General features: G+C 42.2%; 1 protein-coding gene across 1 annotated transcript; it reads right to left on the reverse strand.

Moving 5' to 3' along the window:
• On the reverse strand, window positions 1-22,560 carry LOC124123783 (spermidine synthase-like). The gene is made up of 8 exons (XM_046486955.2): window positions 22,359-22,560; window positions 15,155-15,275; window positions 13,351-13,443; window positions 12,280-12,433; window positions 9,646-9,729; window positions 7,861-8,006; window positions 5,086-5,208; window positions 1-1,556 (listed from the first exon to the last, which is right to left on the reverse strand). The coding sequence occupies exons 1-8, from the start codon at window positions 22,487-22,489 to the stop codon at window positions 1,539-1,541; spliced, it is 870 nt and encodes a 289-aa protein (XP_046342911.1). The 5' UTR covers window positions 22,490-22,560; the 3' UTR covers window positions 1-1,538.
• Between the last annotated feature and the right edge of the window lie 484 nt (window positions 22,561-23,044).

A 23,044-nucleotide genomic window follows, 5' to 3' on the forward strand; every position in this document is an offset into this window, starting at 1 on the left:
TGTTTATTTGTTTGTTTGTTTGTTTAACGCCTCCACCTCTGGAGTAGGCAGCCACATGGCCATGACACAAGCTATGACACAACCTACAACACGAGGAACATTGCTGTTTGAGTGAACTAGGCTGAGAACACATTAATCTGGGTAATGGGTCCTCTCTTGCTGGAACCATGCCTTCTTACTGGAATATTTGGCAAAAACAGGGACTCAAATGAATGGCAGCGCTGTATTCAATGTGCCTTGTAGGAGTGAGTGAGTATGGTTTTACGCCGCGTTTAGCAATATTCCAGCAATATCACAGCGTCTAACGCCAGAAATGGGCTTCACACATTGTACCCATGTCGGGAATTGAACCCAGGTCTTCGGCGTGACGAGCGAACGCTTTAAACAGTAGGCTACCCGACCGCCCCCTCTTTTGATGGAACCATGCCTTTTCTCGAATATTTGGCAAGAACAGGGACTCAACTGAATGGCAGCGCTGTATTCAATGTGCCATGTAGGAGTGAGTGAGTATGGTTTTACACCACTTTTAGCAATATTCCAGCAATATCATGGCGTTCAACGCTACAAATGGGCTTCACACGTTGTACCCATGTGGGGAATCGAACACGCGGCTCCAGCGTGAGCGAACGCTTTAACCACTAGGCTACCCGACTGCCCCTACCCTTGCTGGAACCATGCCTTTTCTGGAATCTTTGGTAAAAACTGGGACTAAACTGAATGGCAGCTCTGTATTCAATATGTCATGTTGGAACACAGTGTATACAAACATGAAGTATTGACAATGACAAATCCCCACTTTAGTTATCGCTAACAAGCATGGAAGTACTGAGGGCCTAGCCTGCCAAACCAGTGACAGAAACCAAGGCCAACAATCTACACAAAGATCTGAGGACATCTGAACAATGAACAATAAGAGTGAGTAGTAAGTGAATGAGTATGGTCTTAAGCCGCTTTTAGCAATATTCCAGCAATATCACGGCGGGGGACACCAGAAATGGGCTTCACACGTTGTACCCATATCGGGAATTCAACCCGGGTCTTCGGCATGACGAGCGCACGCTTTAACCAATAGGCTACCCGACCGCCCCTGAGGACATCTGAAATCGATATGAGCCAATCCGAAAGACTTCCATTCAAGACTATGCTTATGATATTTTTAATAATAATATTTTGACAAAGTTCTCCGGTTAAAATCTAAAAAATGAACAATAGAAAAAAATGTCACCGAAATTGTGTAGATAATATTGAGATTGACAAACAACCCAGCCATCAGAGTAAGATGATACAGCCATGTCAAACAGTTTGGCCAACCAATCCACAATTTGGCAATCTCTTCTGTTCTGGAATCGCATGTTTTTTTAAAAATACAGAAACATAACAAATATGCAACAAAAAACACATGTCGAAAACAATCCCTCCCCCAACTGTGTGCCATGATTAAACAGTGATATACATCTGTAGAGGTATAAACATCAGTGTGTAACCATTGGTAACCTGTGTTACCATGGTTACTGGCCGGCGGACATCAGGAATGTACATCATGCATCTTGAAGAGCCTGAAATCAAAGGAGAGTATTACAAAATAAACAGTTCCCACGATGAGGTAACGTTAAATGGGGTAAGACGCCATGAATTTTATTGTACTTATTGGGACTGAGATGGCATACAGCAGCTTAACATAGATACCCTATTCAGACACAGTATACGGACTCCGGGCCGACCGGTCCATGTTTTATACCCTTAGCGCCATGTGCCAGGCAGGGTAACAACAAGTACAATCAATTAACATCTTTTGGTTTGACGCGGCCAGGGATCGAACCCCGACATTCCACTCTGGGCAAACCCTCTACCACTAGACCACAGAGGCAGTCTGTTCTGCTACAGTTTATCATAAGGTAAATGTTCTGCTACAGTTTATCATGAGGTAAAAGTTCTGCTACAGTTTATCATGGGGTATATGTTCTGCCATAGTTTATCATGAGGTAAAAGTTCTGCCATTTTATCATGAGGTAAAAGTTCTGCCAGTTTATCTTGACGTAAATGTTCTGCTACAGTTTATCACAAGGTAAAAGTTCCCCCACAGTTTATCACAAGGTAAAAGTTCTGCCAGTTTATCATGAGGTAAAAGTTCTGCCATTTTATCATGAGGTAAAAGTTCTGCCAGTTTATCTTGACATAAATGTTCTGCTACAGTTTATCACAAGGTAAAAGTTCTGCTCCAGTTTATCACAAAGTAAAAGTTCTGCTACAGTTTATCACAAGGTAAAAGTTCTGCCACAGTTTATTATAAGGTAAATGTTCTGCTACAGTTTATCATAAGGTAAATGTTCTGCTACAGTTTATCATGAGGTAAAAGTTCTGCTACAGTTTATCACAAGGTAAAAGTTCCCCCACAGTTTATCACAAGGTAAATGTTCTGCTACAGTTTATCATAAGGTAAATGTTCTGCTACACTTTATCATGAGGTAACAGTTCTGCTACAGTTTATCATAAGGTAAATGTTCTGCTACAGTTTATCATGAGGTAAAAGTTCTGCCATTTTATCATGAGGTAAAAGTTCTGCCAGTTTATCTTGACGTAAATGTTCTGCTACAGTTTATCACAAGGTAAAAGTTCCCCCACAGTTTATCACAAGGTAAAAGTTCTGCCAGTTTATCATGAGGTAAAAGTTCTGCCAGTTTATCATGAGGTAAATGTTCCGCCACAGTTTATCATGAGGTAAAAGTTCTGCCAGTTTATCTTGACGTAAATGTTCTGCTACAGTTTATCACAAGGTAAAAGTTCCCCCACAGTTTATCATGAGGTAAAAGTTCTGCCAGTTTATCTTGACGTAAATGTTCTGCTACAGTTTATCACAAGGTAAAAGTTCCCCCACAGTTTATCATAAGGTAAATGTTCTGCCACAGTTTATCATGAGGTAAATGTTCCGCCACAGTTTATCTTGACATAAATGTTCTGCTACAGTTTATCACAAGGTAAAAGTTCTGCTCCAGTTTATCACAAAGTAAAAGTTCTGCTACAGTTTATCACAAGGTAAAAGTTCTGCCACAGTTTATTATAAGGTAAATGTTCTGCTACAGTTTATCATAAGGTAAATGTTCTGCTACAGTTTATCATGAGGTAACAGTTCTGCTACAGTTTATCATAAGGTAAATGTTCTGCTACAGTTTATCATAAGGTAAATGTTCTGCCACAGTTTATCATGAGGTAAATGTTCTTCCACAGTTTATCATGAGGTAAAAGTTCTGCTACAGTTTATCATGGGGTATATGTTCTGCCACAGTTTATCATGAGGTAAATGTTCTGCCACTGTCTATCTTGAGGTAAATGTTCTGCCACAGTTTATCATGGGGTAAATGTTCTGCTACAGTTTATCATAAGGTAAATGTTCTGCTACAGTTTATCATGAGGTAAATGTTCTGCCAGTTTATCATGAGGTAAATGTTCTGCCAGTTTATCATGAGGTAAAAGTTCTGCCAGTTTATCTTGACGTAAATGTTCTGCTACAGTTTATCACAAGGTAAAAGTTCCCCCACAGTTTATCATGAGGTAAAAGTTCTGCCAGTTTATCTTGACGTAAATGTTCTGCTACAGTTTATCACAAGGTAAAAGTTCCCCCACAGTTTATCATAAGGTAAATGTTCTGCCACAGTTTATCATGAGGTAAATGTTCCGCCACAGTTTATCTTGACATAAATGTTCTGCTACAGTTTATCACAAGGTAAAAGTTCTGCTCCAGTTTATCACAAAGTAAAAGTTCTGCTACAGTTTATCACAAGGTAAAAGTTCTGCCACAGTTTATTATAAGGTAAATGTTCTGCTACAGTTTATCATAAGGTAAATGTTCTGCTACAGTTTATCATGAGGTAAAAGTTCTGCTACAGTTTATCACAAGGTAAAAGTTCCCCCACAGTTTATCACAAGGTAAATGTTCTGCTACAGTTTATCATAAGGTAAATGTTCTGCTACAGTTTATCATGAGGTAACAGTTCTGCTACAGTTTATCATAAGGTAATTGTTCTGCTACAGTTTATCATAAGGTAAATGTTCTGCTACAGTTTATCATGAGGTAAAAGTTCTGCTACAGTTTATCACAAGGTAAAAGTTCCCCCACAGTTTATCACAAGGTAAATGTTCTGCTACAGTTTATCATAAGGTAAATGTTCTGCTACACTTTATCATGAGGTAACAGTTCTGCTACAGTTTATCATAAGGTATTTGTTCTGCTACAGTTTATCATAAGGTAAATGTTCTGCTACAGTTTATCATGAGGTAAATGTTCTGCCACAGTTTATCATGAGGTAAAAGTTCTGCCACAGTTTATCATGGGGTATATGTTCTGCCACAGTTTATCATGAGGTAAATGTTCTGCCACAGTTTATCTTGAGGTAAATGTTCTGCCACAGTTTATCATAAGGTAAATGTTCTGGTACAGTTTATCATAAGGTAAATGTTCTGCTACAGTTTATCATGAGGTAAATGTTCTGCCACAGTTTATCATGAGGTAAATGTTCTTCCACAGTTTATCTTGAGGTAAATGTTCTGCCTGTTTATCATGAGGTAAATGTTCTGCCAGTTTATCTTGAGGTAAATGTTCTGCCACAGTTTATCTTGAGGTAAATGTTCTGCCACAATTTATCATGGGGTATATGTTCTGCCACAGTTTATCTTGAGGTAAATGTTCTGCCACAGTTTATCATGAGGTAAATGTTCTGCCACAGTTTATCATGAGGTAAATGTTCTGCCACAGTTTATCTTGAGGTAAATGTTCTGCCAGTTTATCATGAGGTAAATGTTCTGCCAGTTTATCTTGAGGTAAATGTTCTGCCACAGTTTATCACGAGGTAAATGTTCTGCTACAGTTTATCACAGGGTAAAAGTTCTGCCACAGTTTATCATAAGGTAAAATGTCTGCCACAGTTTATCATAAGGTAAAAGTTCTGCCACAGCTTATCATAAGGTAAAATGTCTGCCACAGTTTATCTTGAGGTTAAAGTTCTGCCCCAGCTTATCACAAGGTAAATGTTCTGCCACAGCTTATCACAGGGTAAATGTGATATCGTGACACTGATAAGAATGACTCACCTTTCTTGCAAACTCCGGAAGTACAAACGCGGCTTTATGGATGGCAGTGTTGTAATACTTCATCTTGAGCTTCTCTGCCTGCTCCCGGCTCAGGGCATTGATGGGGTCCTCAAAGTTCATTTCCTGGCAAGAACAGTCATCATTCCATGAAGAAACAAAATATACTTTGTTCGTTTGTTTGTTTAACGCCGCACTCAGCGATATTCCACCTATATGTCAGCGGTCTGTAAATAATCGAGTCTGGACCATACAATCCAGTGATTAATATCCTGAGCATCGATCCAAGCAATTGGGGTCGATGACATGCATGAACCATGTCAGCGAGCCTGACCACCCAATCCCGTTAGTCGCCTCTTACGACAAGCATAGTCCCCTTTTAGGGCCAGCATGGGTTGCTGAAGACCAATTTTACACTCTATGCTATGTACAATTCTAGACAGTTTAAGGTGAAGTGAGTGACGTGAAAGGGCATTTAACGTCGCATTTGCGATTATTGCACTTGTACAGTGTTATGCATGCATGTCTGTGTGTTGACATGTTGATTTATGATGGTTTTATGGCGCTAGACAACTGAGAAAGAGCAGGCGGCAGTTTACCATGGATACCAGATAACTGAATTACCACACTACACAACACAAAGCCGATCTGGCCGCTGGGGTACGTAGGTATCTTGGCCTGGATACTTACTGGGTTCAGATCACACAACACAAAGCCGATCTGGCCGCTGGGGTATGTGGGTATCACGGTGTGGATACTTACTGGGTTCAGACCACACACCACAAAGCCGATCTGGCCGCTGGTGTACGTAGGTATCGTGGCCTGGATACTTACTGGGTTCAGACTACACACCACAAAGCCGATCTGGCCGCTGGGGTATGTGGGTATCACGGTGCGGATACTTACTGCTATCAGACTACACATCACAAAGCCAATCTGGCCACTGGGGTACATGGGCATCGTGGCCTGGATGCTTACTGGGATCAGACCACACAACAAAAAGCCGATCTGGCCACTGGGGTTCATGGGCATCGTGGCCTGGATGCTTACTGGGATCAGACCACACAACAAAAAGCCGATCTAGCCGCTGGGGTACATGGGCATCGTGGCCTGGATACTTATTGGGTTCAGACCACACAACACAAAGCCGATCTGGCCACTGGGGTACGTAGGTATCTTGGCCTGGATACTTACTGGGTTCAGACCACACAACACAAAGCCGATCTGGCCGCTGGTGTACGTAGGTATCTTGGCCTGGATACTTACTGGGTTCAGACCACACAACACAAAGCCGATCTGGCCACTGGGGTTCATGGGCATCTTGGCCTGGATGCTTACTGGGATCAGACCACACAACAAAAAGCCGATCTAGCCGCTGGGGTACATGGGCATCGTGGCCTGGATACTTATTGGGTTCAGACCACACAACACAAAGCCGATCTGGCCACTGGAGTACATGGGCATCGTGGCCTGGATACTTATTGGGTTCAGACCACACAACACAAAGCCAATCTGCCCATCGGGGTACGTGGGTATCATGGCCTGGATACTTACTGCTATCAGACTACACATCACAAAGCCGATCTGGCCGCTGGGGTTCATGGGCATCGTGGCCTGGATACTTATTGGGTTCAGACCACACAACACAAAGCCGATCTGCCCACCGGGGTACGTGGGTATCATGGCCTGGATACTTACTGCTATCAGACTACACATCACAAAGCCGATCTGGCCGCTGGGGTACGTAGGTATCGTGGCCTGGATACTTACTGGGTTCAGACTACACATCACAAATCTGATCTGGCCGCTGGGGTACGTAGGTATCGTGTCCTGGATACTTACTGGGTTCAGACTACACATCACAAAACCAATCTGGCCGCTGGGGTACGTGGGTATCATGGTCTGGATACTTACTGCTATCAGACTACACATCACAAATCCGATCTGGCCACTGGTGTACGTAGGTATCGTGGCCTGGATACTTACTGCTATCAGACTACACATCACAAATCCGATCTGGCCACTGGGGTACATGGGCATCGTGGCCTGGATACTTACTGGGTTCAGACCACACAACAAAAAGCCGATCTAGCTGCTGGGGTACATGGGCATCGTGGCCTGGATACTTATTGGGTTCAGACCACACAACACAAAGCCGATCTGCCCACCGGGGTACGTGGGTATCATGGCCTGGATACTTACTGCTATCAGACTACACATCACAAATCCGATCTGGCCACTGGGGTACATTGGCATCGTGGCCTGGATACTTACTGGGTTCAGACTACACACCACAAAGCCGATCTGGCCGCTGGGGTACGTGGGTATCATGGTCTGGATACTTACTGGGTTCAGACCACACACCACAAAGCCGATCTGGCCGCTGGGGTACGTAGGTATCGTGGCCTGGATACTTACTGGGTTCAGACTACACACTACAAATCCGATCTGGCCGCTGGGCTACGTGGGTATCATGGTCTGGATACTTACTGCTATCAGACTACACATCACAAAGCCAATCTGGCCGGTGGGGTTCATGGGTATTGTGGCCTGGATACTTACTGGGTTCAGACCACACAACAAAAAGCCGATCTGGCCGGTGGGGTTCATGGGCATCGTGGCCTGGATGCTTACTGGGATCAGACCACACAACAAAAAGCCGATCTGGCCACTGGGGTATGTGGGCATCGTGGCCTGGATACTTATTGGGTTCAGACCACACAACACAAAGCCGATCTGGCCGCTGGGTGACGTGGGTATCATGGCCTGGATACTTACTGGGTTAAGACTACACATCACAAAGCCGATCTGGCCGCTGGGGTACGTGGGTATCGTGGTGTAGCTGTAGCTGACTGAGGGGTAGATGGTCTTACAGAAATCCAGCATATTCCGGATGAGTTCCAAATGGAGCCACACACACTCCCCTGCAATCAAATGTCTTTTCAATGAGTGAGTGAGTGAGTGAGTGAGTTTGGTTTAACGCCACTTTTAACATTATTCCAGTTATATCACGGCGTGTCAGCTTAATGTGGGAGGAAAGCCCGAAGTGATGCATGTCTCAGACGTTTACCACTTCGATGAAACCCGCGAGAACGGGTATGGGGCTGACAAACCTAGAAACATAATTGGGGCGAACTGGGATTCGAACCCACAATCATAGGTTTCTGGCGTGCCCAAGGGACGCAACTCTGCACAGCGAATCGCGGCGCCTTAGACCACTGGGCCACCCGTGCCCCCTTTCAATGAACATTAATGATCACCTTAAACACGTGTTTTCATTTTTAGAATACATATCATAGTAAAGATGATAATAATATTCAAGCAGCAAGGAGTTCACTATATATATATACAAACATTTTCTAACCATTAGGCTGCTACAGCATTCTGAATGGTTGTGTTTGTTTGGTTCTTTAAACATCAAGTCTGGCCAACCAGTCCATCAAGCTGTCTACTACAACCAGCAGATGTTGGACCAGTCTAAGACAAAGGGGGCAAATACTGAATGACTGGACTACGAAGGATGGGACAAATGGACTCACCTTGGCTACAGAGGAAAGTAGGACTACTCTTGACTAGAGGACAGAGGACAATTGGACTCTCCTTGACTAGAGGACAGAGGACAATTGGACTCTCCTTGACTAGAGGACAGAGGACAATTGGACTCTCCTTGACTAGAGGACAGAGGACAATTGGACTCTCCTTGACTAGAGGACAGAGGACAATTGGACTCTCCTTGATCAGAAGACAGAGGACAATTGGACTCTCCCTGACTAGAGGACAGAGGACAATTGGACTCTTCTTGACTGGAGGAAAGAGGAGACAAGCACTACCCTTGACTGGAGGACAGAGGACAATTGGACTCTTCTTGACTAGAGGACAGAGGAGAGAAGCACTATCCTTAACTAGAGGACAGAGGAGGGAAGCACTATCCTTGACTAGAGGGCAATTGGACTCCTCTTGACTGGAGAAAAGAGGAGACAATTACTACCCTTAACTAGTGGACAGAGGACAATTGGACTCTTCTTGACTAGAGGACAGAGGAGAGAAGCACTATCCTTGACTAGAGGACTGAGGAGAGAAGCACTATCCTTGACTAGAGGACAGAGGAGAGAAGCACTATCCTTGACTAGAGGACAGAGGAGAGAAGCACTATCCTTGACTAGAGGACAGAGGAGAGAAGCACTATCCTTGACTAGAGGACAGAGGACAGAAGCACTATCCTTGACTAGAGGACAGAGGAGAGAAGCACTATCCTTGACTGGAGGGCAGAGGAGACAAGCACTACCCTTGACTAGAGGACAGAGGAGAGGAGGTGTATCCTTGACTACAGATGGGAGTAGGGCTACCCTGACTACAGAGGAGAGGATGGCTACCCTGACTACAGAGGAGAGGATGGCTACCCTGACTACAGGGGAGAGGAGGGCTACCATGACTACAGATGAGAGGAGGGCTACCCTGACTACAGAGGAGAGAAGGGCTACCCTGACTACAGAGGAGAGAAGGGCTACCCTGACAACAGGGGAGAGGAGGGCTACCCTGACTACAGATGGGAGTGGGACTCACCTTGACTACAGAGGATGCCTCCCGGTCTGAGGGCCTTCTTCATTAGTTCATAGTAGGACTTCTCAAACAGTGACGATGCAGGGCCTGAAACATGACCAGAATTGTGAACTAAAAAACTACAGTTGTTACATCTACTACAGCACAGCCCTATCCAGCAATACATCTACTACAGCACAGCCCTATACAGCAATACATCTACTACAGCACAGCCCTATCCAGCAATACATCTACTACAGCACAGCAATACATCTACTATAGCACAGCCCCAGCAGCAATACATCTACTACAGCACAGCCCTATCCAGCAATACATCTACTACAGCACAGCCCTATTCAGCAATACATCTACTACAGCACAGCCCCAGCAGCAATATATCTACTACAGCACAGCCCTATACAGCAATACATCTACTACAGCACAGCCCTATCCAGCAATACATCTACTACAGCACAGCCCTATCCAGCAATACATCTACTACAGCACAGCCCTATCCAGCAATACATCTACTACAGCACAGCCCTATACAGCAATACATCTACTACAGCACAGCCCTATCCAGCAATACATCTACTACAGCACAGCCCTATTCAGCAATACATCTACTACAGCACAGCCCTATTCAGCAATACATCTACTACAGCACAGCCCCAGCAGCAATATATCTACTACAGCACAGCCCTATCCAGCAATACATCTACTACAGCACAGCCCTATCCAGCAATATATCTACTACAGCACAGCCCTATCCAGCAATACATCTACTACAGCACAGCCCTATCCAGCAATACATCTACTACAGCACAGCCCTAACCAGCAATACATCTACTACAGTACATCCCTATCCAGCAATACATCTACTACAGCACAGCCCTATCCAGCAATACATCTACTACAGCACAGCCCTATCCAGCAATATATCTACTACAGCACAGCCCTATCCAGCAATACATCTACTACAGCACAGCCCTATCCAGCAATACATCTACTACAGCACAGCCCTAACCAGCAATACATCTACTACAGTACATCCCTATCCAGCAATACATCTACTACAGCACAGCCCTATCCAGCAATACATCTACTACAGCACAGCTCCAACAGCAATACATCTACTACAGCACAGCCCTATCCAGCAATACATCTACTGCAATACATCTACTACAGCACAGCCCTATCCAGCAATACATCTACTACAGCAATGACCCAGCAGCAATACATCTACTACAGCACAGCCCTAACCAGCAAAACATCTACTACAGCACAGCCCTATCCAACAATACATCTACTACAGCACAGCCCTGTCCAGCAATACATCTACTACAGCAATGACCAGCAGCAATACATCTACTACAGCACAGCCCTAACCAGCAATACATCTACTACAGCACAGCCCTAACCAGCAATACATCTACTACAGCACAGCCCTAACCAGCAATACATCTACTACAGCACAGCCCTAACCAGCAATACATCTACTACAGCACAGTCACATGTTACATGCCAGAGAAGCCTGTCACATTGCAACCACAAAATCCAAGGTTTCATTGATTGGGTTTTCAACTCAAAAGTATAATCAAGATAATGATATATACTTTCAAAAGAAGTTTGGGATATTCGAAAATATAATGATTACAGAAATACAAAGAGATATGGACTGATGGTAATGGATGGATAAGAAAACAGAAGGACGAGGTGCAACATGACAATCAACAGAGCAGTTGGTTCCAGCTATATGACGGCGGTCTGTAAATAATTGAGTCTGGACAAGACAATCCAGTGATTATCATCATGAGCATCAATCCACGCAAATGGGATTGATGACATGCATCAACCAAGTCAGCGAGCCTGACCACCAGATCCCGTTAGTCACCTTTTACGACAAGCATAGTCACCTTTTACGGCAAGCACGGGTTGCTGAAGACCTGTTCTACCCCGGAATCTTCACGGGTCTCAACAGAGCAGTGGAAGTGTAGTGTGTGGATGCACACAACCACCAGTATGACCTGACAACACAACCAGCCATCAAGTGTCAGTGTCCGAGACATCACTCTATCCTGTGCACTGCAAGCAGCACACGGAGCTACTGCCAACTACACATCATCTTCCCGAGGCAAGGGAATTAACTGACTCTAAAAGTCCAGTTTCCACCCTTGCCGAACTAGGCTGGAATTCCTGGGCTCGATTGTAGTGCCACTAGTGGCTATGAGTCCCTTCTAAGCCTTTCCTACAGACCAATCAGATTCCACTTCAACCAAAATGGCGGCGCCCAGTCAGGACAATCTGATCGATAATCAAGATCTAGATTGTGATAAAATGTGTCTTCCATCGCAAAACCTCGAATCACGTGAGCACCTTGATTAAAAACATTAAAAGATTTGGTAAATATCTGTAGACTAGTTGGTGGTGCATATGCTTTGCAAATCCTGCAATCGACTGAAATCTGCATGACACATACGAACCAGATTTCTATTTCGTTTTGTTTTGTTTGCACAGACTCGTTAGTCCAGCCAAAATGTAACTCCATAATACCAGCCTAGTTCGGCAAGGGTGGTAACTGGACTTTTATAGTCAGTTAACTCTCTTGCCTTGGGAAGATGACAACACATCTTCCCTGAGTAAAGCTAGTTGTCTTACCTATAGGATCACTGGAGTCTGTGATGATGACGTCAAACTCCCCGTGGTGTTTGCCCATGAAGTCAAAGCCGTCATGGATGTGGAGATTCAAGCGGGGATTAGCGAAGCTGCTTGACATCTCTGGCAAATATTCTTTACTTACTTCTATAACTTTCTGAAAAATAAATATCATGTACAATGATCTAGAATTACAAAAACTTTCCTGTCCGCCACCATCATCAGTATTCAAGTCATATGTGATATAGCTAACATACTGATGAGTGTCGCCTGTAAATGAATGGCCTGTCAGAGCCAATAAAAACAATCGTTGATAGTTTGGATCTGGGACTGTTCTATTTTTTTTAAATATCTTCCAGAAACTTCTGAATAGCATTAATTTTGTAATGATTTTACAAAAAAAACCACTGTTCAACAGGCATACTAGATGTTCTGAACTCAATGTGGCGGGAAGAAGAAAAAGATTTTGGTTCCTCCTTCTGGAGACTGCGACTGAAAAAAAAATCTGTTTCTAAGAAAACTCCCAGCAACCTCCCCAGAATAATCATAAATGGTTAGTTCCTTATATAGATATATACAGGTGGACATGCTTACTTTATAGATCTTACACATGTCCACCGTCTCGACCTCAGGGTCAGTCCCCTAATAGAGCAATGCACAAGTGGACATGCTTACCTCATCGATTTCACACGTCAACTGTCTCGACCTCGGGGTCAGTCCCCTAACAGAGCAATACACAAGAAGACATGCTTACCTCATCAATTTCACACGTCAACTGTCTCGACCTCAGGGTCAGTCCCCTAACAGAGCAATACACAAGAAGACATGCTTACCTCATCAATTTCACACGTCAACTGTCTCGACCTCAGGGTCAGTCCCCTAATAGAGCAATACACAAGTGGACATGCTTACCTCATCGATTTCACAGATGTCAACTGTCTCGACCTCGGGGTCAGTCCCCTAATAGAGCAACACACAAGTGGACATGCTTACCTCATCGATTTCACACATGTCTACTGTCTCGACCTCTGGGTCAGTCCCCTAATAGAGCAACACACAAGTGGACATGCTTACCTCATCGATTTCACACATGTCAACTGATTCGACCTCAGGGTGTTTCAGAACCTCGCGGGCCACACCCCCATCTCCCCCGCCGATGATCAACACCTGCAGATAGAAAATCCACTTCTTTTTATTGTCATATAAATCTATAAAACTATATTATTGTCATCATTACAGCAGTATCACAAAGCAGTACCCAATAGATAATCAAGTCTGGACCTATAAAGAATCAAGTCTGGACCAGACAATCCAGTGATTGGTATCATGAGTGACAATCCACAGATGCAGGGTATGATGACAAGCTGTCAACCAAATCACCGAGCCTGACCCCCCAGTCCAAGTCACCTGTTCACCGTTCACACAGTGCCGATTATAGCTCCCGTTTGAGATCAGACAGCGCCACAACGCGAAAAGAGAAAAAGTCGGATTACTATCCTCAATAATCTGGAATGTCCTATCATTGTCTGAACACAGTCGAATACGTTCGGAACAATGGATCGGGCAAGGTCCAGAGAGGTCGGCCAAGCACCAATCTCATTAAAATCAGACCTTAGTTCTCGCTACCGCTAAACAAAGATCTGAAGACATCCCATTAGGGGTCACGTCAGAACGACCTTTCATCCGACCAATGAGAGCGTCGCTTACCAGATCATGAAAGTAACAGTCGGAATGTGATTTCTAATCAAACAACCTCGAAAACTTTACACGGGGTATTCCGAACGATAGTTACAGGTTTAACGACTGAACCCATAAATCTAGACCATCTATCAGCCATTCCAGAATGTTTTTTCGTTTAGGTTTCAAATTTGTAATCGAGAATTTGTCAAAATATGTTTCGAAGCGTAGTCGCTAATTTGAAATTAGTGCCGTAAAGCACGAGAAAGCTGCCTTCTGATTGGTCATTCTACTGGTCGGTCAAAGTTCGCGTAAGGTCGGTCTGACCTGACCCGTAATGGGATGTCCTCAGATCTTTGTTTAGCGGTAGCGAGAACTAAGGTCTGATTTTAATGAGATTGGCCAAGCACTCCCGACAGTGTGGTGCGTCCCGTAACATTCGGGAAACTCAGCCTATTTTGTCTAGGCGGATTACAATCGTGACTGTCGCGACAGATTCTGCTGTACAGAATCATAATCATAACAATGACCTGTGTTGTCTGGAATGTGTCCTTTAGATCAGGATGCTGTCGTGATGAACAGGCATGTTTTCGAGAAATTGTTAATTGCTGTTTCTTATCCAGATTGAGTCCCTATCTTGGGGAATGTGTACCGCCTTTGTCTGTTCACTGTCCGGATCACTGTCAGATCTCATTTGCGAGAATCAGGACAGTTTCGGTCTTTTTTTTACCACGTGGAAAATACAAATCTGATCAGATCTGGATTGAGAATGGGAGAATCGGGACGAATTCTACTACAGCACAGCAATACATCTACTACAGCACAGCAATACATCTACTACTATTAACATCGATCTACTCAAATTGAATATGATTGCATGCATCAACAAACTCAGCGAGCCTGACCACCCGATCCCGGAAGGCGCCTCAAAGTCAAGCATGGACTGAGATACACAAGAGACCCATGAAGATCCGGAGTGGCCGAAAATGCCGTAAGAGGCGACTAACAGGATCGGGAGATCAGGCTCGGTTGATGCATGTCATGGTATCTCACTTGCGTGAACTGATGCTCATGATGTCAAACGCTGGGATGTCTGGTCAAGACTTGATTATTTACAGACCGACATCATATAGCTGGAATTTTGCTGAGTGCGGCGTTTAACAACAGAAAACAAACAAACAAAAGATATTTAAGAACTTACTTTCTTTGGATTTGGGTGGCAACACAGGGGTAAATGTGCAAGCATTTCCTGATATGAAAACTCGTCTCTCTCTGTGGCCTGTATCACACCATCCAGGACCAGGACGTTGCCATACGTCTTACTGTAAACACACACCATTAGAATGTTTTAATTCCAATCTCATTAAATTGGTTGGTTGGTTTGTTGTTTTACGCCGCTCTCAGCAATATTCCAGCTATATGACGGCGGTCTGTAAATAATCGAGTCTGGACCAGACAATCCAGTGATTCATGAGCATCAATCCACACAATTGGGATCGATGACATGCATCAACCATGTCAACGAGCCTGACCACCCGATCCCGTTAGTTGCCTTTTACAAGAAGTATAGTCACCTTTTACGGCAAGTATAGTCGCCTTTTATGACAAGAAATACTGCATGAGTTTTTTCACATAAATCAATCTTGCTTGAAAGCAATAGGTCCATGCCTAACCATCTCTTGAACATGTGCTTTATGTTTTGGTCATTTTTGTGATTGAAACAAATTTACCATGTGCACATATTTGGAACTAAATGAACTGAAAGATAGAATATAGTTGATGACTAAGGATGGAAATTGCTGCTACAATCACATCTGCTAACCCAGATCAGTTTTATTAATATCAAAGGCAACCTTTGTTTTTTTATTTTTTTGTTTGTTATTTATCGCCGCACTCAGCAATATTCAAGCTATATGACGGCGGTCTGTAAATAATCATGTCTGGACCAGACAACCCAGTGATTGACATCATCAGCATTGATCTACGCAATTGGGATACGACGGCATGCATCAACCAAGTCAGCGAACCTGACCACCCGATCCCTTAAAGGGCAAGTTCACACGGAAATGAACCAATTTTTCTTGTACTTTTTCCACATTAAAAGTGTTAACATAGAAGTGTCATAGACAAAAATATAAAAATATCACAATTAATTAACATATTTTTCGCATTAAAACGATTTATATTTTTCACATTTACCAAGTGTTCTATTTCCACAACAAAAACACCATGGATAACTCAGGCCTATTTCGCTCGTAAAACGAAGGCCTCATAACGGCATATCATTTTAACACTATTGTGAGCTTCCTACTTTCACTGTGAAAAAAAATGAGTGTATGTTTTCAAACACAGATACTAACTAATTCTAAAATTGCGTTTTGTTTAGAAAAAGAAAGAAAGTGATTTTTGCGTGTACACTTCCCCTTTAAGTATTGTTAAGTAGCTAAAGGTACCCTAATTAAGGACTAGAAGAACTTCAAACATTTTTCAACCATCATCTCTGGCTCCCAAGATGCAGGTGCCACATCCAATCAGAGTAAAATTAAAGTCAAAGGCTCCTTGCATAACATCTTCTTCTTGAGTTGGGTTTTACGCCGCTTTTAACAGTATTCCAGTTATATCACGGCGTGTCAGCTTAATGTGGGAGGAAAGCTCGAAGTGATGCAGGTCTCAGACGTTTACCACTACGGTGAAACCCACAAGCACGGGTATGGTGCTGACAAACCTAGAAACATAATTGGGGCGAACCGGGATTCGAACCCACAATCATAGGTTTCTGGCGTGCCCAAGGGACGCAACTCTGCACAGCGAATCGCGGCGCCTTAGACGACTGGGCCACCCGTGCCCCCACCTTGCATAACAAAAATGAAAGAATTAGTGTAGGGCGCCCCAATTTAAATTATGAAACACTGTGGGAGCAAACCTTTAGGACCCCCTTAATTTCAAACACTGCTGGTACAGAGTGTGGTTGACTCAGATTTCTGTGACAAAACTAAAGGATTTTATTTATTTTAGTTAAACAATCTTCTAGAAGTTCAGCGTTCCCGTATACCGGTAATTACCAGTATTTTACCAGTAAAATTAGGCTTGGACCGGTAATTCTTGAGACTGCCAGTCCCTGTGGACCGGAAAATAAAGTACCTTATAAATCTTTGTTGTTGAAAAAAACATTGGTGATATTCACATAATACCTTTTTTTAACGAAGTCAGCTTGTCTGTTAGGGCTTCCCCTTGTCTATTTCTAGGTTAAATATCCATTTCTAGTAGTGAGGGAGTGAGTGAGTTGGGTTTAACGCCGCTTTTAACAATATTCCAGTTATAACGTGGCGTGTCAGCTTAATGTGGGAGGAAAGCCAGAAGTGATGCAGGTCTCAGACGTTTACCACTTCGGTGAAACCCACGAGCACGGGTATGGTGCTGACAAACCTAGAAACATAATCGGGGCGAACCGGGATTCGAACCCACAATCATAGGTTTCTGGCGTGCCCAAGGGACGCAACTCTGCACAGCGAATCGCGGCGCCTTAGACGACTGGGCCACCCGTGCCCCCCCATTTCTAGTAACTTCATCTTGAAATATTAAAACAAAAAGAGAAAATTGTGACTGAAGTTTGTGTGAATGATGTATGGATCTAAGTTACTTCAGAGATGACATCTTTGTACTGAACATGATGTTGAAAGAATTCAAACCAAATACGCTTCATGGGTTTTTTTATTTCTTGAAAGTTGGGCAAAATTAGGGGGACTGGTAATTTTTAGAGTAGCCAGTCCACAAGGCCTGGCAGTTTCAAGGCCAGCCGGAACACTGTACAAGTCTCAGACATTAGTAACTATTAACACGTCTTGTAATATTTGATCATGTGAAACACTTGGATAAAATTCTCTATTAATAATATCTCAAAATGTACAATTTAACTCCCCTTGCCTAAACACCATACAGGCCCCCTATAGCAGGCCTCAAAGTTTAAATCTTTACATAGTAGTATTTTTTCCAGGTAGCCAGGAATAAAATACAGAAGTCAAGCCAATATTGCAGGTAGCCAAAAGCATTTGAAATCATCTTTAATCAAATAACTTTTATAATATGTGCAAGTTATAGCACTAGTCTTGGAACTGTATGTTAGTGGAAACTGTACTTGATTTTTGTTACTTGTGACTCGAACATGACAAACAATGATGCAATTTATGTTACCAGATTATATAGGTATATCCTTGCTTATCCGATGAGCATTGTCAGCTAAAATGAAGAACTAATTACATTAATATTTATGTATACTACTAAAAAGAAGGTAAGGATCACCTGATTCTTTCATATTACAATAGTTAATCTCTCATGTCATGACAGATTAACATAACCAATATGAAAGAATCGGGTGATCCTTAACTTCTTTTGAGTAGTATATTTCGGTTCAGGAGGAATTTAGGATGAATTATTTGCGAGTACAAATATTAGCAGACATGTTTTTCCAAGATCAGCTGTTATTTATTTTTGTGTCTGCAGATGTGTAGCAATAGAATTTAGTCGCCATAAGATATTGTTCAAGGGAGTCATTTGGCTACTTCTGAAATTTAGACAGCAGACAAACTGAAATTTAGGTTGCATTGGCGAACGTTTTAGTTGTAACTTGAGGCCTGTATAGGATTGTTTATTACAATAACTGTCAGTTTTATTTCGTTACACAAGTGGTTAACAGTTGATAGTACCAGATGTTGCATGTATATGCATAATGGTGGATCTCATAAAAACAATGTAACTGTACTTGCCTATTATGAATCTTGATTTCAGTCCATTGTTCTATTTCGTAACATGAGTGGTACACTCATGAATATCTGGGGTAGAATAGATCTTTAGCAACTCGTAGAAGGTGACTTTGCTTTTCGTAAGAGGAGGGTCCTGATTGGTTTTAATGCTTAACGTAAAACACCCTTCAAACACTATCGGAAACGTAAAATTCATCTTTTTTTATCGAAAATGCTTGATGGAAAATACCAAAAAATAACTGCTCAACGTAAATTAATAACTTACTGCTTATCGTAAAATGATTAAAATGGTCAAAAACAGTCTGTCTTCAAGACGCAAATGCTTCGCCACAGAAAGCAGGCTGCGCAACTGACCCAGGGGACCAGTCTAGAATGTTAAGCGATTTGAAATTTTTCCTGGCATGAAAAAAATGAATTGTCAGGATGAAACGAAAGGAGAATTAAAAGTCCCATGTCCCGCCATGGCCGATTTAGGAATCGTTTCGCATCGAAATTCCAAATTTAGATTCAACATGACAGATTTTCCCGCAGTTAAAGGATGACAGATTGACAGCAATGGAGGTGAATTTAAAAATAATGAACTGTGTGTTCAGCTTTGTCAAAGACGGTGAAAAGCTGGGGCAGTGCACGGCTAGGATTCCTCTTGATGCCGAGGCACATGCACTCTTTGGTAAGTTTAAGAAACATGTACAATATTTCACCAGATTGCTGGAAATGTGGGTTCGTGTTGGGATAAAAAAGTTTGATTAAAAATTCTACGGTACAATAGGGACACAGTAGCGGATTCTTACAAAGGTTTGCACATTGGTTTTTGATTCATACCTCAATGAACACAAAAAATTCAACTGTCAATGCTTATAATCAAATTAGGTTACCTTAGTAGCTTGTTTCTATATTTTTTACAGTATTAACGAGGACATGACATGAATAATGGCTTGGAAAGTAAAGTATCAATTTTGTAAGCCACGGCATTCAGATGATGTCACAGTTGTTCTACGCTGACGTCACGTTGAAAAACGTTGGATGCATGGCTTAAGATTTTTTGGTTCATAGGAAAATGAATGCAAAAATGGCAGACTGTTTCAGCCAATCAGATTGCCGCATACACATTGAACACAACTCAAATTTAAATATTATTCTAAGACATTAAATAATAAACAATAAGGGATCTAGAAACAGTACATCTTCAACTCAAGGCCTTGTGTGAGAATAATAGAATGACCTAGCTGAGTCTCAACTCATTCTATGTCCAACCGTTACTCTCACTGAACTTCGTTATAATTTGGTCCCTAATATAGTCCCTAGCATATAATCCCTAAAACAATGATTATGACCTATAGATACCTGAAATACAATAGAATGTTTATATAAATGTACATATTTCCCACACTCCGGCGCAGTGGTGACTCAGCATAACACCACTGCCACAGGCTAATTTGTATATCATTTGACCGGACTTGTAAACAAACGCGCCTTTTCAGAAATCAGTCTAGTACGGACTAATGCAAGTATTTGGGTAGCTTAACATATTGTTTTGCACCATTATATAATAGATAAACTGCGACAGTGAGTTGCATGACAATATATATTTAGACATCAAAGTGACCGTATCGCTAGCTCTCCGTTGGGCTTCGATGACAGCACGTGGAGCCGCACAACCGATGTAAACAAAGGATAACTACGCAAAAACAAATAGATTTTCACGTATTAGGATACTTTCTTAATGAACCGTAAACATTCTTTGACATTTGTTTATGAAAATGTGTAGACTTGTCAAACATGAAACGGATGAAAAGCATATTCAATATCTTGAATGGACTGTGAAAGATGTGATGAATCGTCACATGGCGCTGGCCTGTGGCAGAGGTACTATGCTAGCTGGCTGCCAGCCGCATGGAACTCTGGGTAGGAGAGTGAGTACGTTTTAGACTTAAGACACTGCTTTCACTGTCTACAAACTGAAAACGTTGGAAGAATGATGTTGGATAATCAATAAAATCTCATCCTTGTATCTTTTGATAACAAATATATCAACACTCGTTAACAAAAAGTTGAAAAACTATATTTGATATCGAAAGACACGAAGGTGAGAATCTCTATATAGCTAATGGAAGATTAAAATCAGATATCAGAGGCAATATGACTCCTGTATCATATTCTGGATGCAGCGTTGTTGACTTTTTTATTATTTCTACTGATATTTTTACAAATATAATACACATGTCGGTTCTTCAGCAAACTGAGTCCATTTGCCAATACTATTTACTCTGAAAAAACATCCTACCTTTAGCTTGTCAACCCAATAAGAGGCCTGCAACTACTCGTTTGTCAATAAATCATACAGTTAGATACAGACTCCCTGAAGATAAGATCACTTCGTATCTAACTAATTATACAGCAATAATAGAAAGGAAATGTTGAATGAATGTTCTCTATTATTAGAAGATAATATTGATACTGCTGTTTGAAAATTTAGTGATATTTTAAACCACGGTGGTGAAAATGCAGGTGCATATGTTACTGTGGCTACAAGGAACTCTGGGTAGGAGAGTTGCATATTTCCTAGCCTGTATCAATGACCCTAGTTCCACCCTTTGTAATAATAGCCCCGATGAGGGATGCCTGCTGACTTAAAACAATAGATAATTCAGTGATCCCTCAGGCTAATTAGACATTTACAGTGTATAGTAAGTTAACCTGTTTTAATGTGATGTTATTTGTGCCCTAAGATATATACCAGTTACAATAGACAATGCAAATTAAATTAAACCTTATATAATAAACTAAATATTCTAATTTCACCCTGAAATAGAACATTCTGAAATGAGTGAGTGAGTATGGTTTTACGCCGCTTTTAGCAATATTCCAGCAATATCACGGCGGGGGATACAAGAAATGGGCTTCACACATTGTACCCATATCGGCAATCGAACCCGGGTCTTCGGCGTGACGAGCTAACGCTTTAACCACTAGGCTACCCGACCGCCCCCATTCTGAAATGAAAGTTATTTAGCACTTGTGTAGGAATATCAAATATTGCCCAAAACTATTTATGAATTATGTAGAAAAATGTAGGTAAAATAACCTGGTTGAAACAATTATGCCACCCAAAAATATTTTCGCGACGATTTTATAGGAAAGGAAGAAAAATTACTGCTTAATGAAAATGTACCCTTTAAGAGGCGACTAACGGGATTGGGTGGTCAGGCTTGCTTGACTTGGTTGAATGTCATCGTATCCCAGTTGCGTGGATAGATGCTCATGATGTCAATCACTGGATTGTCTGGTCCAGACTCGATTATCTACAGATCGCCTTCATATGGCTGGATTATTGATGAGTGCGGCGTAAAACAACAAACCAACGCTACATAAGTGGTAACAGCAGACTGGCCTTCTAGCAGTAACCGGTTGAGGTAAAAACAGCTGATAAAGGCCGTGCAGCAGTTATGTCGGAGTGATTTTCCCTGTGCCGAATTGATAAGCGGTTCTTCTTATCGTTCGCCCTTCGTCTGACTTAAAAGCTGCATATATGTTGGTTGACACTGTCAATTTCGAAACAAATCTCATTGTACTTACACTGCGAAGCTGTTAGATCGTGCGACAAGAGCCCTAATCGATCTACACACACTCGATTTATAAACAAACCTTTTAAATACCAGTACATCCTGATATTTGGACTTTTCATGGAAAAGGACCTTCTCCACTTGAAGTGACATGCATTGTCCAGGCCACAGCTCGCTCAGTTCGCTAAACCATCCGTCTTTTAGATGATCCATTAGTGCAGCGTGAGTTGTTGGCAAGTCAACCTCGTGGTTCACACAGGAAATACACGTGGGTGGAAATAGAGTTACCTCCCTTTGTTATATCTTCGTTCAAGCTCCTCGCAGCGATCGCCCGTTCGGGGAGCTCTCTATACCGAGAGTGTAACGAAGGTGTCACGCGCTGGGAAGGAGCTTGTATCTTCGTTGACTCGCTTGTTCTGTCCGCATCGTTCCAACTGTGAAGCGTGCATGAGTGAGTGAATGCTGTGTATTACTCAAAGTGTCTTTGACGCCATAGGTAGATGTTTATTCATTATTAGAGGCCTGATGGCTGAAGTGCAATGGATTTATCACATACGCTCAGTTACGTTAGGGATTTTGATTAAGACATAGATCTAGATAGGTAAGACAGAATATTTGACAGAACATTTGACAGAAACTTGGTTACAGAGGGAACAGTTTCCCTATCCAATTTATTTTCTTAATGTTTTTTCCTTATAGCTAAAGTGGATAGAATTATCATTAAACCGCCTGCATGTTATCAGAAATCAGCGGGCCACTGTAACTTGA

The sequence above is a fragment of the Haliotis rufescens genome, unplaced genomic scaffold (assembly GCF_023055435.1).
Source record: "Haliotis rufescens isolate VD_foot unplaced genomic scaffold, xgHalRufe1.0.p SCAF_29, whole genome shotgun sequence".
Lineage (NCBI taxonomy): Eukaryota > Metazoa > Mollusca > Gastropoda > Lepetellida > Haliotidae > Haliotis > Haliotis rufescens.

Bases quoted from the DNA above. Each gene is read 5' to 3' on its own strand.
- LOC124123783 (XM_046486955.2), bottom strand. From the start codon at position 22,489: ATGGATCATCTAAAAGACGGATGGTTTAGCGAACTGAGCGAGCTGTGG. The intron at 15,276-22,358 runs GTTTGTTTATAA...GTGTGTTTACAG, and splicing joins GATGTACTGGTATTTAAAAG to TAAGACGTATGGCAACGTCC. The intron at 13,444-15,154 runs GTAAGTTCTTAA...TTCTATCTGCAG, and splicing joins GCCACCCAAATCCAAAGAAA to GTGTTGATCATCGGCGGGGG.